This window comes from Haplochromis burtoni, unplaced genomic scaffold, assembly GCF_018398535.1.
Source record: "Haplochromis burtoni strain Fernald_Lab_line unplaced genomic scaffold, NCSU_Asbu1 Contig_363, whole genome shotgun sequence".
In the NCBI taxonomy this organism is placed as follows: domain Eukaryota; kingdom Metazoa; phylum Chordata; class Actinopteri; order Cichliformes; family Cichlidae; genus Haplochromis; species Haplochromis burtoni.
The window spans coordinates 162,045-177,835 of record NW_024582724.1 but is presented as its reverse complement, the minus strand read 5'-3'; the positions used below and the strand labels follow the sequence as shown (position 1 = coordinate 177,835).

General features: G+C 40.2%; 1 protein-coding gene across 2 annotated transcripts; it reads right to left on the bottom strand.

The window, feature by feature from the left end:
• Positions 1-5,352: 5,352 nt before the first annotated feature.
• On the bottom strand, positions 5,353-10,672 carry LOC102299860 (protein asteroid homolog 1). Of its 2 annotated transcripts, none has more exons than XM_005943087.3 (4): positions 6,907-10,672; positions 6,626-6,818; positions 6,144-6,306; positions 5,353-6,063 (listed from the first exon to the last, which is right to left on the bottom strand). In XM_005943087.3, the coding sequence occupies exons 1-4, from the start codon at positions 8,119-8,121 to the stop codon at positions 5,772-5,774; spliced, it is 1,863 nt and encodes a 620-aa protein (XP_005943149.1). In that variant the 5' UTR covers positions 8,122-10,672; the 3' UTR covers positions 5,353-5,771. The 2 variants fall into 2 exon arrangements, with proteins under 2 accessions (XP_005943149.1, XP_005943150.1); XM_005943088.3 differs by having other exon boundaries at positions 6,626-6,803.
• Between the last annotated feature and the right edge of the window lie 5,119 nt (positions 10,673-15,791).

Sequence of the window (15,791 nt, the reverse complement as noted above, 5' to 3'; positions counted from 1 at the left end):
TGAACAACAACATAACAGATTAAACAATGATCTCAAACACATTCTGCTGCAAATCTGCAACCAAATGGCTAGGTGAAAAGATAAATGTAAAAAAACAACCAAGGTGTTGCAACGGCCCAGTCGACATCCAGACCTCAACCTGATTGAAATGCTGCAGTTGGGCCTTAAGAGAGCTGTGCATGAACCAATGTCTTCAAACCCTCAATGAAGTGAAGGCCAACATTCTTATCAACAGTGATGTAAGAACCTGATAAAGTTATTGCTGCTTCTACAAGCTACTGAAGCATGGGGTGTTCTTAGTTTCCACACACTTTGTGGTTCATCTGAGCTCGTAAATCAATCAATCAATCAATCTTTATTTATAAAGCACTTTTCATACAGAAGAAAATGTAGCACAAAGTGCTTTACATAGTTAAAAGCAGCCCACCCCACCCTCCAACTCACTCCCCACACTCTCAATACACATATATCCCCCCACCCCCACCCACACACACATACACACACGCGCACACTTAAAGAGTAAAATTGGGCTGGGCTCGCATGAGCCAAGTGAGGAAACACATTATAACAGGGAGCCGTCTGCACCGGGAGCCGGTCACAGACCGCAGCCTCCAGGCTGGGCACACAGCCGGAGGGAGGCAAAGGAGCCCCCCAACCAGGCTGAGAGGACCCCAGAGACCCAGCAGCCACGGTCAATAACAGCCCCGGTGCAGAGAGCGCCCTCCGAGGAAACACTGGAGATATGACGCAATACGATGTATACAGGGTAAAATGATAAAATAAATAAGAACAGGATACAATATAAATATAAATATAAATAGAGTAAGAAGATTAAAAAATGAATAAGAATAAAATCAAAATATTAGGTAAATCCTAAATTAATAATAGAATAACAGGATAGAATAAATAAGCATAAAATAAATAAACGCTAAGTAAAAGCTAAATTAAAAAGGTGGGTCTTGAGCCTGTTCTTAAAAACATGTACGTTCTCTGCGGCCCTGAGCTCCTCCGGCAGGCTGTTCCACAGACGAGGACCATACCACTGAAAAGCTGCCTCTCCGTGAGTATGTGTCCTGACTTTAGGGACAATCAAAAGGCCAGTACCAGAGGACCTCAGGGTCCGCGAGGGTTCGTATGGTAAAAGCAGATCTGAGAGATAAGAAGGCCCAAGACCATTAAGACATTTAAAAACCAATAAAAGAACTTTAAAATCGATCCTGAAACACACGGGGAGCCAGTGCAGCGATTCTAAAACCGGTGTAATGTGGGCCCGCCCTCTGGTCTTCGTCAGCACACGAGCTGCCGAGTTTTGCAAGAGTTGTAAAGTTGAAATATTCTTCTTAGGAAGACCAGAGAGCAGGGCATTACAGTAATCAATGCGACTGGTAATAAAAGCATGCATCAGCATCTCCGTGTTGGCCCGAGAGAGAATAGGGCGGACTCTGGCTATATTTTTTAGATGATAAAATCCAATTTTGGTTACATGTTTAACATGTGGGATAAAACCAAGCTCAGAGTCAAAAATAACACCCAGGTTTTTCACTTGTAGCGAAGGACATAGTGAAAATGCCTCTAATTTAGACAAGAGTTTCTCTCTCTGAGCCTCAGGACCGACGATTAAAACTTCAGTTTTGTCCTGGTTAAGCTGTAAAAAGTTTTCTGCCATCCAAGATCTTATATCCAAGATACAGTTAAAAAGGGCATCCATTGGTCTGGTGTCATCAGGAGACACGGAGATGTACAGCTGCGTGTCATCAGCGTAACTGTGGAAGTTCACTCCATGCCTCCTGATGACACCGCCGAGAGGCAACATATACAAATTAAAAAGTACAGGGCCTAGAACCGACCCTTGAGGCACACCACATGTCATTCTATGGATCTTAGAGGAGCAACATTTCAATCCAACTCAGAGGTTTAAACGGTCAGCTTCTAATAGCGAAGAACAGGAAAAACTGAGGGTGAAGGGTCAAATACAAAAGAGGGGAAATTTCATGAAGCTCTAACTTTCTCTGTTAGTGCAGTAAGGCAGCTTTGTTTTCTTTTCTTTGTTGTTATTTTGGTGCAATTTAATAATTAGTTTCCCCACTGCACGTACAAGTTGGTAAAGATGATATTAACATTATTGTCATGCTTTGCAACCTAACCAAAATTATGCAACAGCGCAGTAGACATATTTACATGTGCTTGTGTAATTATTAAGTGTTGCTGCACTTTGTTCAGGTCAGCCAGCTTCAGGGTCGTTCTTTGGCACAGTTTGGCTTCCAGGGAAAATTTCTCAGGCAACTGATTTACTAGAAATGAGTAACTGGTTTCACCTGTGTTTAAAAAATCGGCAAATGGATAATGGAGCTGATTGTCTCAACATTTGAAGCAGCTAAAAATATCCAACCAGTATCCATCACCACACAGTGATAGAAGGTTTTAGAACAAATACAGAGCTAACATATTAACTGTAGCTGTGCTTCTGTGCAGGGGTTGTATGTTCAGCTTTCTACAATGACAAACCCACAGTGACTGGCTGGTAGGTGCCAGTGGATTTATGATGGGGGAGCATGAAGTCCTCTATGATTCATGGCTGCTTAGGCACAGTGAGTCCACTGCCAACACACACTGCACCCACCTGATAAATCGCAGCTATGGATGCCCACTTGTGTATGTAGGGATGGGACTGGTTCCTTTTTGTGTTTCAGTCACAGTGAAATGCCATTTTCAACATCATTACATTACTTCCCCTGAGAACGCACTGTACCTTTAGTGGTGACATCATCCTTTTCCAGCAGTAGATTTAGATGAAGATGCTACCCAGTGCAATAAACCACAAATATAGGAGTTTATCACTCCCATGGAGAAAATGGTCTTTCTTTCTGACATACTAATGCTTTTAAAAACATTTTCTGCTGCAACATCTCAACAGGAGATAAGATAAAGACAAGGAAGACTGGTGATCTATTCATATCAGGAACATCAGCAGGTTTCTAGCGCAGGAAGTAATAAATTCAGCCCTCGTGTTTGCACTACAGGTTGCTTTCATGAGTATTTCTGTGTTTTTGTGGTGGGGGAATTTTTCCTCGTTCCAACGATGTAAACGAAAACATTGCTTTCCACAATGACTAGAAGTCTTTTTGTCCTACTGTTCATTGACAGTACAGGACAGGTTTTGTTTGGTTATGATTGTTTTGCAAGAAATACTTCAATCACAGTCTTGATTAAAATGTTATATGAGAACTGTGGCACCATGTGTGACCAGATATTGGCATGTAGTCGTCGCCAGACTGTCATCAAACATGTGAAGTTTGGGACAGACTGGACAAAATACATTTTTAGAGATGAAAATCTTATGTTCAGTGGTAAATGATCAAAATTCCGCCACAAACATGACTTTGACGAAGATGTCCCTTTCTGAAGTAACCCCAAAAAGTTCCTGAAGTAACCAAATGGAATTTAACCAGTGACCTCTCACTTTGCAGGCGAATGTGTAAACCAGCGATGCCTGGAAAACACTAAAACCTGCCAAAATATCATTTTACATTCAAAATGGCGGACTTCCAGACTTCCTCTTTGGATTGGGTTCATTAAATCTGTTTACTAAATGTCATACATGTATTTGTGTACAGTGCTTTGTGACTGCCTGTCTGTGAAACAGTGTCAGTAGTCAGACAGAATGTTTTTAAAAATACATTTTTATGCCAGATGATTTCTTCAAGCTGCTAAAACTCTTTTGAGATGCTTATGATAAAAATTGGAAGAGAACAGCCCACATACGGCATTTTGATTTATCGTCCACCTGGGTCTGCTGCGTCTTTTCTGTCAGACCTACAAGACTTTTTAACTTCCACTATTAAAATGGGCATGGTTATCATTGTTGGAGATTTCAACATTCATGTGGATGACTCAACAAACAGTACCACTAAGGGGTTCCTGAGCATCATGGACTCTTTCAACTTTGTTCAGCATGTAGCAGGGGCTACTGATACGGCTGGGCACACTCTGGACTTGGTCTCCACCTATGGTGTTTCCCTTGACCACTTGAATTTAAATTACCTAAGTTGTTTTTAGGAACCATAAGTCATTAATAGTTCACTGAGGCAAGGCTGTGTTCTGTCCTATTTTAATACAGGTGCCCATGGACCTCAAAACATGAGTGCAGCGGCAAAATGATAGATTAACAGAATTGGGACGACAAACAGGCCAGTCTTTGGCTTGAAATTTGACAGCTTGACCTCTGATTATGTCCTTAGCCTGAGAAGAAGCTTAAAGGACAGTCAACCTTGTGATGAAGACAGAAGACAGACAGAACATCGTGGACTTGAAGAATTAACAGCAGGCAAAAGTCAGTGCAAGTGACCTATAACACTGAAGGGACAAGCAGCAGCATGTATGAACACCACTGATGGAACCTGCGCTTTGAATCACAAGCTGGGAACTTAACCAGTGACATGACTATTTGAAGGCACTGGACGTGATATTTGCCATGCTGGGAGTTAACCTAAAAGAAAAGACTGAAAAGATCAAGAGAGAAGAAGAAACAGCTGAATTGGGCCTGTGTTTGCTGGAGATTTAAAGGCCAAACTGGATTGAAAATGGAGGCTGAACTGGTGGAGGTTTAGAAATGTCCAGAGCATCATAACAGAAAGGTAAATTAAAAAAAAAAACAGAGAGAGAGATAATAATTACATGAATGAATAGAAAACACACACACACAAATTGTTACATGTGAAATTATTTTTGGAGAGAAGCAGAAGTGAGACAGTTTGAATCCACAGCTCAGTGCAAAGATGCATGAATTAAACCTGATTATAAAAACACATCGAGGCAACGAAGATCAGCTTACACTCAAGATGAATATGAATACAAATACATAGACGCAATGAAGACATGCTTACATTCATGAATGTGAATACATGACGTAAATTGGTGTTTCTGCCCGGAGAGAGAGATGTGTGTTGTTTAAGCAGTGATGATGATAATGAAAATGTCTTAGTTTTGTCACTTTTAGGTGCAAAGCAGACCTCGATCAATTTTCCACATGCAGCAGTCGGAAGAAAGTTATAGGTTAACATCACTGGAAACGTTCAGGCCAAGTTTGTGGTTGAATTGTTTACAGCGCCATGTGTCACTGAACCTCACAAGCGAGCTCTCACTCCTGGCTGAAGACAAGGAATGCAGTGATGATTAGATGATATAGATAGATAGATAGGTAAGATAGATAGATAGATAGATAGATAGATAGATAGATAGATAGATAGATAGATAGATAGATAGATAGATATGATAGATAGATAGATAGATAGATAGATAGATAGATAGATAGATAGATAGACTAGATGGATGGATGGATGGATGGATGGATGGATGGATGGATGGATGGATGGATGGATGGATGTAAATTATCATACTAACCGGAATCACTAAATGCCCCTACACTAGAAATTCTAATATCAAATTAATGCTAATTCCATATATGAAGATAGTGGCACATAGAGATAATAGTACCTTATTTTAAAAGTTTTGAAAACTCCTTGGTAAACAGTGTTCAAAATAAGATAAGATAAGATAAGATAAGATAACCTTTATTAGTCCCACACGTGGGAAATTTGTTTTGTCACAGCAGGAAGTGGACAGTGCAAAAGTTATGAGGCAAAAATTAGAATACAATCAAATCAGACAAATGCTAGTAGCAACAGTTGTGTTAGAGTACATTTGAAGAGAAGTAACAGAACAGAGCTTCGGGATCAGAAAGTCCTTCTCTGGTCAGCTCATCACTCAGAGTCTCATTTATCAGCTTTTTCTCTGGTAGCTCTCTTCTTTTTTCCCTTTTTTTGGCTTTTGTTGTTGTTTGCAACTTGCTCCCATCCCTCCTCACTGGAGGAACTCATACCAGAGGAACGCTCCCCAGTAGAGGGAACCTCAACTCTCAGGACAGAGGATCCCTCTCCAGGAGAAGGATTACAAACAGTCTTCAGGTTCTCATATAATTTCTTCTTTTCTCCTCTCAGTGTTTTCTGTACTTCTTCAATCGTGTCTCCATCTGCCAGCCGATGAAGGAGAGGTCCACAGTAAAGCCTGACAAAGCAGAAAATCTCAGTTAAAGTTGATGAAGTGTGTTAACCATCTGTGGAGCAAATCATTGGTCTGGTGTTTACCGGGCAAACTGAGGTTCTGGTAGAGGGGAAAGCAGCAGCTGGTTCAGGTGGAGGCTCTGCCTCATGCAGCACTGCCATTGGCTGAAAGCATGAGCCACACATGGCTTCCAGTTACTCACACCTTCATCATTTAAAACTTTCATCTTCCTCTCAAACTCGTCCTCTACAGACAAAAAAAGAAAACGTTTCAGTGACACAGAACCAGAGACCAGCAGCAGTTTGTCTTCTTGTTCAGGCTCATGTGGAAGCATCAGTGCTGCTACTGTCACACTCTGACTACAGGAACTGACTACAGTCCATCTGCTGACTGCTTTCAGAGAGACTAACCTGCTGACAGGTGACTGTAAATAATAAACAGAATAATCACATTTATGGAGCTGAAACTGTAAAAGTTTCATCCGAGTAGAATATATGGAATATATAAAGTGACCTGTAGCTATATTTCATTGTTAATATTCATCATGTTACCCCGTGAGACTAACCTGGACCATCGGGCTTACACACAAACCACAGCAGGAGGGCGTGGAGGCAGTGGTGCTGTTGTAGACTCTTGAACCAGAAAACAGTCACATAGACTGGCAGCTTCAGCTGGTTGGGGATGTTTTCTAAGACTGAAGTCTGAACCTCCAGAGCTTCTTCAAACACCCTGCGACGCTCATCCTGCATAGAGAGGTACTACACAGACACTATGCTTACATGTACCACAGAAACATGTCTACCTGTCAGAGTAATTAAACACATATTTAATGATTAACCTCAGTACCTCTGTCAGACACTGTAGTTTCAGTTGTTTCTGTTCATGACTGCTGGGAGGTATTGGTCGGACATGGTAGTGTTTGATATTTTCTCCATTCCTGTCATATTCAGTAATCTTATCTCCTGTTAACAGTCCATAGAAGTACTGTCTGATGCGGTAAGCAGCTTGATAACTACTGCGCTGTGAAAAGTCCTCCACAAGTGGGGTCAGCATCATTGTCTTCTGACCCACAACACTTGTGGCGAAACTGGTGAGTTCTCCGTGCTCAACTTTTTTACACACCCATGGTGGCAACTTAGAACTTGGTTGTTTTTTGTTTTTTTCTGGTTCAACATATCTTTCAATGGCGAATTTGAATGTTTGGTTCTCTTTTTTTCCAACATACTTTAAAGCTTCACTCAGAGCACGTTCTCTCTTCCGTGAATCATTCAAGCCATCCAGGTTCACTTCACTTAAAAAGCCGAGCATACCATCCAGTCTTTTAATGCTGGACTCACCAGGTGAAGATGATTTATTTGCAAAAATGTCATTGTCTTCTAAGTTTGAATAATCATTTCCTGCTATTGAAGCAAAGACTGGCATGAGAGCAGGGTCCAATTTAAAATGCTCACAAAACTTTGAATGTGTGTAGATCTTAGCAGGAATTTTTCCATCCTCTTCTTTTTTCCACTCAAAGTTGTGGAGATTAAGGAAACCTTTGTGCACATCAAAGATGTAAAAATCCTTGTCAATGGACAGCACAGCACATTGTTCCTGATTTGCCTTAGAAACAACCTCAGGGTCTGCCTCTCCTAAACACACTTCAAACTCTATTTTTTCTTCCTTTAAGATTTCTAGGAATACATCTTTGACCAGAGGTGGTAACACATTATATCCCTCTGGTAAAGTGCCATCAGGCTCAGTTTCTGCTATTGTCTTTGCTTTTTTCAGTTTATATTTTAGACGAGACACATTTTTTTTATGCTTCTCGGGTCCTGAGCCTCCATCCAGGATGACGTACGGATTGACTTCACAGTCCTGCAGAGTCTTAAAGAACTTACAGACCTCATGTTTGAATCCAGGATAATCCCCTCCACATCGCTGGTCCAGCTTTGGATCAGATGTATAATACAAAAAATAGTAAAGAGCATTACCATCAATGATGAGATCTGTTTTTTCTACCATAACGTCTTCACAGATACTCAAAACATCTATCATTTTCTTTAACGTTGAAACCTCCATGATTCCTTAAAGTGTGGATAAAGATGAGCAGTGGTTATTGTGCCTCTGTGTCTGCAGATATTTATACTACTAGAGTGCACACCCACACCGACAGAACCAGTCACACCTGTTGTGACTAATCTAACATTCCTATCTTACTTTTTTGGTTTAATTTCTTTAATCGTCATGTTGTGGTTTTCTGTTTCATTTCACCCTGTGGAGCAAAATCAAACATGTTTCATTAACTTTCCAGTTGTTAATAAAGCAAAGGTACTTTGTGTCCATCACAAAGCTCAACCCTGCCATGAACTAAAAACTGCTGCAACACGAGCGTCACCGTCCACAGTGAAGCCAGTGTTATATGACCATGGACTGTGAGCATGCCAACTAAGAAAGAAGCAACGGCTCCAAAACATCTTGGACCGACATCTTGAAGCTCGACTGTCGCAGCTCCTCGTTATGGACGAGCGAAATGTCTTTTGGAGAAAGGTTAAATGGGCAGATGGCACAGCTGGCTGTTTCAACAGGACAAAACAAACACACATTAAACTTTTTTTGGAGCATAAATGCAAATAAGCATACAGGCTGATGTAAATCCACTTGCTCTTCAGCTGATAAATGCTATGGTAACAGCATTTATCAGTAATAGAGAAGAGTGTACAACTCTTACAGGAGCTGCTTTTACTTGTAACACTGTGCTATGGTTAGCTAGAAGCAAGAAAGAAGGAAGTGATGTAAGCCAATGGTAAAGTAGAGATTCACCATATAAGAATCAGGCTATTTTCCATTTCACACAACAATACCCAGTAACCATCACAAGTTTTTTGTTTGTTTGTTTGTTTGTTTACTTTTTCTGAAGGTTTAGATTTTTTTTCTGACTTAATTTTTGCTGTGAATAAGTGTTCGAAGCATTTTATATTCAGATATTACAACCAAAGTAAAAGCAATAAATGACAACAAATATTTTTCTAAAGAAGTTAATGCTCTCTGATATTTAAGTGTTAATTTGTGAATTACCCTTGCTCTAAACATTTTTTGTTTTAATCTCTTTTTTTCAAAACCCCAGTGATAACTATGAGAACAAAAAAGTATTTTAATCAGTGAGAGACCAGTGACCTGTCCCAACCTCACCTCTCACCCAGTGACTCTGAAATGCATAATAGAGAGCAAATGTGATAATGTGAAACAACTAAATATGTCCTTTGTCAGCTTGTATTTTAAAAAGAAAAAGTTATTTTCCTTCAATATTATTTTCAATAGTCACAAATACACAAAGTATAATAGTCTTGTGTTTTTTTCCTGTGTTTTTCTTCTGGTTTCTTTTACAGCACATCTCTGACAGAAATTAAAAAAACAATTTTCACAGCAGACACCTGCACAATCATCTGTCACATTGTGTAGTTCAATTACTGATACATGCTGCACATTTCCTCACATAGCAAGAGCATCCAACATAAGATGTTTCTCTGTCTGATGAACAAACGCAAAACATTTTATTTAGAACAGGATGATTCATGATCCTAAAAGTCTGGAAACTTTGAGAATAATTAATTAATCGGCCACACCTTGGCACACCTTTGTACCTAGCTGTCCCACAGTATCTTACCAAAAAAAAAAAAAGGAAAATAATTTTAAAAAAGAATCAAACCATTGTACTGCTTAATTACCATCCTTACCACCTCCATCACAACTACATATGATAATATTAGGTTAGGCAGTGCTTTAGGCCAGCAGGGACAGATGCTGTTTTGGCTCCAGAACAACAAGAACAGCTGGTAATGTATACATCTATACAGCATTTTTGTATCTCTGAAGATGATCATGATTACTAAAATTCCTGCTTCATTGTTGCCATATTGTGCATTGGCGTGTCTGCTATCTGTGGTAATCTTTACACATACTGACACAATAACACAACCTGCCACACCTATTCATCCTACCATACCTACATCTTTCTTTTGGTTTTGCTTTCTTGTTTTTTACTGGTATGTTGAGTTGATTTGTGACTCAGTGTGCATCTCTGTAGAGCAAAACCAAATGAGTTTCACTTTTTTTCCTGCAGCTCTGTTAAGATCCTAACAAATAATGTTGATCACAGAGATATTTTATCAAAGACTTAGATAAAATGGTGACAGTAGTGGAGTAAAAGAGAACAGGTTAAAGAACCAAGAAGTTGTTCTCAAACACTGTGCACTGTTGTGTGTAGTCCCAGTTTATCAGTTACATTACATTTATATCACCAAATCATAACAAAGATTGGCTCAAGGTGCTTTGTACAGTATTATAACCCCAACAAGGCATATTGATGCAACATTTTAATTGGTTTTACTTCTGGTTTTGTCAACAGTTTTACACTTTATCCTTATTAAATCATCCAACTCAATACATCGGCCTGTTCCTTGGATTTTGACAAGGAGAGTGTTTACCTGTCTGTATAGCTTAGTCTACATTCATGAGGACAACACTTAGTGAGGACAGAAAAACTCTGCTAATATACTGTACTATACAGTCTCGGTCGTTGTGTCCTTGGGCAAGACACTTCACCTACCGCCTACTGGTGTGGGCCAGAGGGGCCGATGGTGCGATATGGCAGCCTGGCTTCTGTCAGTCTGACCCAGGGCAGCTGTGGCTACAACTGTAGCTTACCTCCACCAGTGTGTGAATGTGAGAATGAATGAATAGTGGTACTGTACAGCGCTTTGAGGGCCCCGAAAAGCTCTATAAAAATGCAATCCATTATTATTATTATTATTATTATTATTATTATTACTACTAAAGTGTCAGATCATATTTCTCTACCAACTCAGTCTTGATCTGAACCTGGAGACTATGAATCAGGCCAACAGCTTCTCAGCTGAGGTGAAGATCTGAATCTTCTGCTGCATGCTGAGGGACAAAGTGTCACGGCGGGGTGCGCCGATGTGTGTGGAAACAGGACCCAAAAGCAGATGACGACGAGGAGTAGTAAGGTTTTAACAGAAAGGTGAGGCTTTATTAGATGACGGCAGAAGTAAACCAGGAAACCAAAGTAAACTGACAAGACACTAAGAAACAAAATACTAAAACGGTACTGAGACCAAAACCTAAACTATGACTGTGGTGGAAAATAACAAGCAAAGACCATGACTAAGACTAATAATACATAACAGACGAAAACCGAAACTAAGACTGAGGTCAAATAAACAGAACCAGGCTAGAACTAGGGCAGAATAAACAGACGACCCGACAATGGCATGCAGAAAACAAAGGGCTTAAATACATACATGGGAAGTGGAGACACATGGGGGAACAGCTGACTGACATAAACCTAATGACAGGACCAGGAGAGGAAAGCTAAATACAATGAACAAAGAACACATGACACTGTCAGAATAAAAACAGGAAATACTAAAACTAAACATGACAACACAACTTAACAGACCTAATACGTGATGAATAAATACAAAACCCCAAAACATAGAAAACCCAGGAACAATAAACAATAACTGCCTAAACTAAAGGCAAATAGGAAATAACACAAACCAATAACATATCAAAAAATACAAAGAAAACTCAGAGTGCTGGGTCGGAGACCCAGCCTGTGACACAAAGAGAGGACACTTTCCTGGTTTCTGGTATGACATCAATACCATATAAAGTACTATTTAAACACTGTTATATACAGTAAATGTAGATCAATAGAACTTTATTAATCCCTTGGGTGGTTCCTCCAGGAAACTCAATTTCCAGTAGCAGTTATAATGTAAAATAAACCAGAATAAGAGAATATGAACATAAGCATAAATATAGCATATATACACATGTATAAATACGGAATACATCAATAGGAATAGCAGTCAAATATTGTCATTAATGAGATGTAGACAGCCAAAAGTCTGTTGCACAGTGACAAAGACTACAGCTTAGTTTTCTCCAGTTACGTGACTCTTATGGTTTTGGTCTGTCTGTAAACCTGCTAAACTGGATTCTGCCATGGTAACAGCACTGGCATCATCAGCTTGCAGTCAGGTGAGATGTACAGATTCCTTGTCTTTGAGTCAGATACAACACAGACACACCTGAGTGAAACAGAGTGGCTTTTATTTCTGGGTATTTGCTCTGGACAATGACATTGTTGTCATTTCTGAGAAAAATAAAATCACAATAGACTCCAAATTTAAGTCTTTCAGACTGATAGATGTCAGTGACTTTAAAGATGGTAGTGTGATGTCCTCTCTTTGTTACACAGCTTCTACTTAATCCAGCATATCTGTAGTCAGGCCTGGATGTGAGAGTGTAACTTGTGGTTAATCGCAGTTAACTCCTGATTTACCGGCTCTGCATGTGAGGACCCAGGAGAGCTGTCTCCCTCTCTCTGCTGTCCAAACATCCCTCAGACTGAGGTTTGAGTGTAACTGGTGTGGTTCTGTGTTGTGTCTGATGATAAAAGGTAAAAGAAAGAAAGACCTCCAAATAAATAGCTTGCCCACTCCAGCTCCTCTCCCACAGGGGAATTGTAGAAAAGGGGCAGCATTTATTTTTTACATTAAAGAAGGTTTTAAGCTTTGTGAAGCGCTATGTCTCCTGCATGTGTTTTAATAAACTCATTGTTTGATTGCACTCTTCTGGGCCTCAGTTGGTCTGTTTCGTTGCTCAACATTTGAGTTTGGGACAGTTTTGGTGCATTTGTTACAGGCCCCACTATGATGGGCGCGTAGCCAGATTACGATCCTGTAAAACAGTTGAGAAAGTGAGCACAGGAGACACGCTGCCGTTCGCCTGGTCAGTCTTGCCAGAATTTATTCATACAACACAAGCATATCTGCTCCACTCTTTCGTTAACTCGATTTCACAATAACTGCTCATTCCCTCACATGGCTTGTTTTCCACCAGTACATTTCAATATTAGTCCACACTACTGGCATAAAACAACAAAGGGTTTAAATGAATGAAACAAATGACAACTACACCTCTTTTCCCATAAATGAGATAAACAAAATAATTCACATCATCATGGTAGTGTCTTATCATAGCAAGGAAACTCTACTTTCAACATTACTGCACTACTTTCCTTGCCAGCATTTTTGTTGGCCGTGCTCTTATTAGGGCTGAAACAGCAAGTTTACACATGACTTCAGGCAGGCTCAGAACACTTTACACACACGTTATACAAAACATTTGTCATGAACACAAAGCTACAAGTTTATCAGGAACTGTAAACCCAACTGGGTTGGTGCTTCTTATTATTATATGGAGTATTATACGCAGTTGCAACAGCTTGCTAGCGTTACCCAGGCATATAGCCTAGCTATAACATCTTACAGAGCTAAAGTAGCTCACATAGCGACAGTATAATACATCACATATCACAGACCCGTCTTATGTCATGAAAGTTTAAGTATCACAGCGTCCAGCTGTGTATTTCTTTATGTTTTTGACCACATTACTGACCTGTAAAACAGGAGAGAAAGTGAGCACAGGAGACACGCTGCCGTTCGCCTGGTCAGTCTTGCCAGAATGGAAAACTTACGGCAGCTATGCACCCGACTCAGTTCCCAAAGCACGCTGCTGCCCCCTACTGTCCAAAGTGTTATACACTCTCCTGGCAACAGGGAACTTACATGACATTGTGGCTTTAAATTACACCAATAAACCAGCAAAATAAAACGTGCAAAATAATCTCCATATATCACGACACTTAACTCACAATTGTGACCACATTTCTGTGTGGATCACACATTGGCCGGGAAATGTTGAAGCAATAAAGGTGTTTTTGGAGGTGTTCAGGGAGGACCTCAAGGCCAGGAGGTGGTCGGACGGACAGACGTTCCCGGTGATTCATTTGACTATAAAGGGCCCTTCTAAACGTAAGGCACAAACCTCTTAAACTGAAGTTGTGCTGAATTGGATTATATTTCTAAAATTGTAGTCAATGAATTACTGGTTGATGTCTGTCTTGAGTTTTGGGTTAAGTTAAAGTGAAACTGTGAAGTGATGTTCATGGTGTTTTACAAACGACAGTACTGAGCTAAAGGTAACATGAGATGTCATTTTAAAAGAGATAAGAGAGAAAAGAGACCAATGTGTGCTTAAAAATAAGAGAATATAAGAGTTGTTGGTCAGTTTATGGTTCAATAAGCATCAAGTCATGAGGTGAGTTGTGGATCGCAGCAGGGTCTCCTAAAGGACGTCTCCAATAGGGTCCTCCCTATTGGAGACGTCCTTTAGGAGACCCTGCGTGTGTACGAATGTAAAGCGCATTGTGGTCATTGTGGTCATATTCACCTGGTGGTCATATTCCGGGTGGCGCTGCCGAGAGTTGTGGCCTCGGTTAAAAATAGCTAATGATCAGAGGCTCATTTTGGGAAACACTTATTCATCAGTAAAAAGAGTAATTTCAGACGTAGACGTCCGACAAGGACACCTTGAGCTGAGCAAGGTGTCGAGCTGACTTAGGATTTAAGAGAATCAAGCCAGCTGTGAGTTTGAGTGTAATAGTAAAGTGATTTTGAAGGAAATCAAGGTTTACTATGTTGAAGTAATTTTGATAATATTACTGCATGTGGTGAGAGACAATTGAAGCATTACCTGTGTATCTGTGGATATACGTTTGTGGGGAGACCCGCCGCGGTTTGCCAAAAGCAGTGTTTCTGTTGATATTTTTCCAACGTTCTTGGATCCGCTGAGGTCCTGCACAAGAATTAATGCTGGCTGTGTTGATGTTCAGATCTGCTGCGATCCACAACTTACATTTTATCTAATCTGGTGAAGAGTTACCTCTTATGTGTTTTTTCTCTTTTCTGGTTAAGAACATACGTTGGGTGCGTCCTCTTTTTGATTTTAACACAAGTTACTTTGATTAAACCAGAAACTCAGTAATAAATGATGGTGTGAGTATCCTCCTGATTTCAGAGAATTTATTGAATGATTTAAGTGCTTTTTCCTTGATTTTGAGGCCATATGTGCACTTAATGGGCGAGGCCCACTTTCCCTTTTTTGATTGGCAGGATACACTCACTGGTTCGACTTTAAGGATCGAGCTAACACCTGTAGCTGCTGGGGTTCAGGTGGATGTTCTTGTTCACTGTGAGACAGCGGACTCACATTATCGGCCTACTTTGAGGCCTAGTACAAGTTATTGAACAGAACAGCTAATCTGAAAGAAATAAAAGAGAATTTCAGCAGTAAATGTTGGTGTACTATTTCCTCTGGGTTTCAGTGGAAACAGGGAGAATATATGGGATTACATATTTGGTTTTTCCTTGGGTTTCAAGCTATATGAGTACTTACTGGGCGAGGCCTAGTTCCCTTTTGATTGAAGAAATATGGTTCGTTGTTCGTCTGTGAGGCTTGAGCCGGTGTGATTCATGTGGTGGCTTTAGTTCACGGTGAGACAGAGAGTGATTATTATGTGTATACTCAAACTGCAGATATAACAGACTTACTGCTACAGCTCCCCGAGTTTCTCTCTATTTGTTTGAGAGGGTTTAAAGAGATGGTTGACATTGCTGAGACAGGAGAGCCCTCAAACTGACAATCTTGAGTTTTGTTTTGTGTGTGATTTGGAGGTTAGTGGTGGCCAAGCAGTCTTAGCTAATTATAGGCCAATCTCCAACCTTCCTTTCATATCAAAAATCCTTGAAAGAGTAGTTGTCAAACAGCTAACAGATCATCTGCAGAGGAATGGTTTATTTGAAGAACATGCTGTAGGT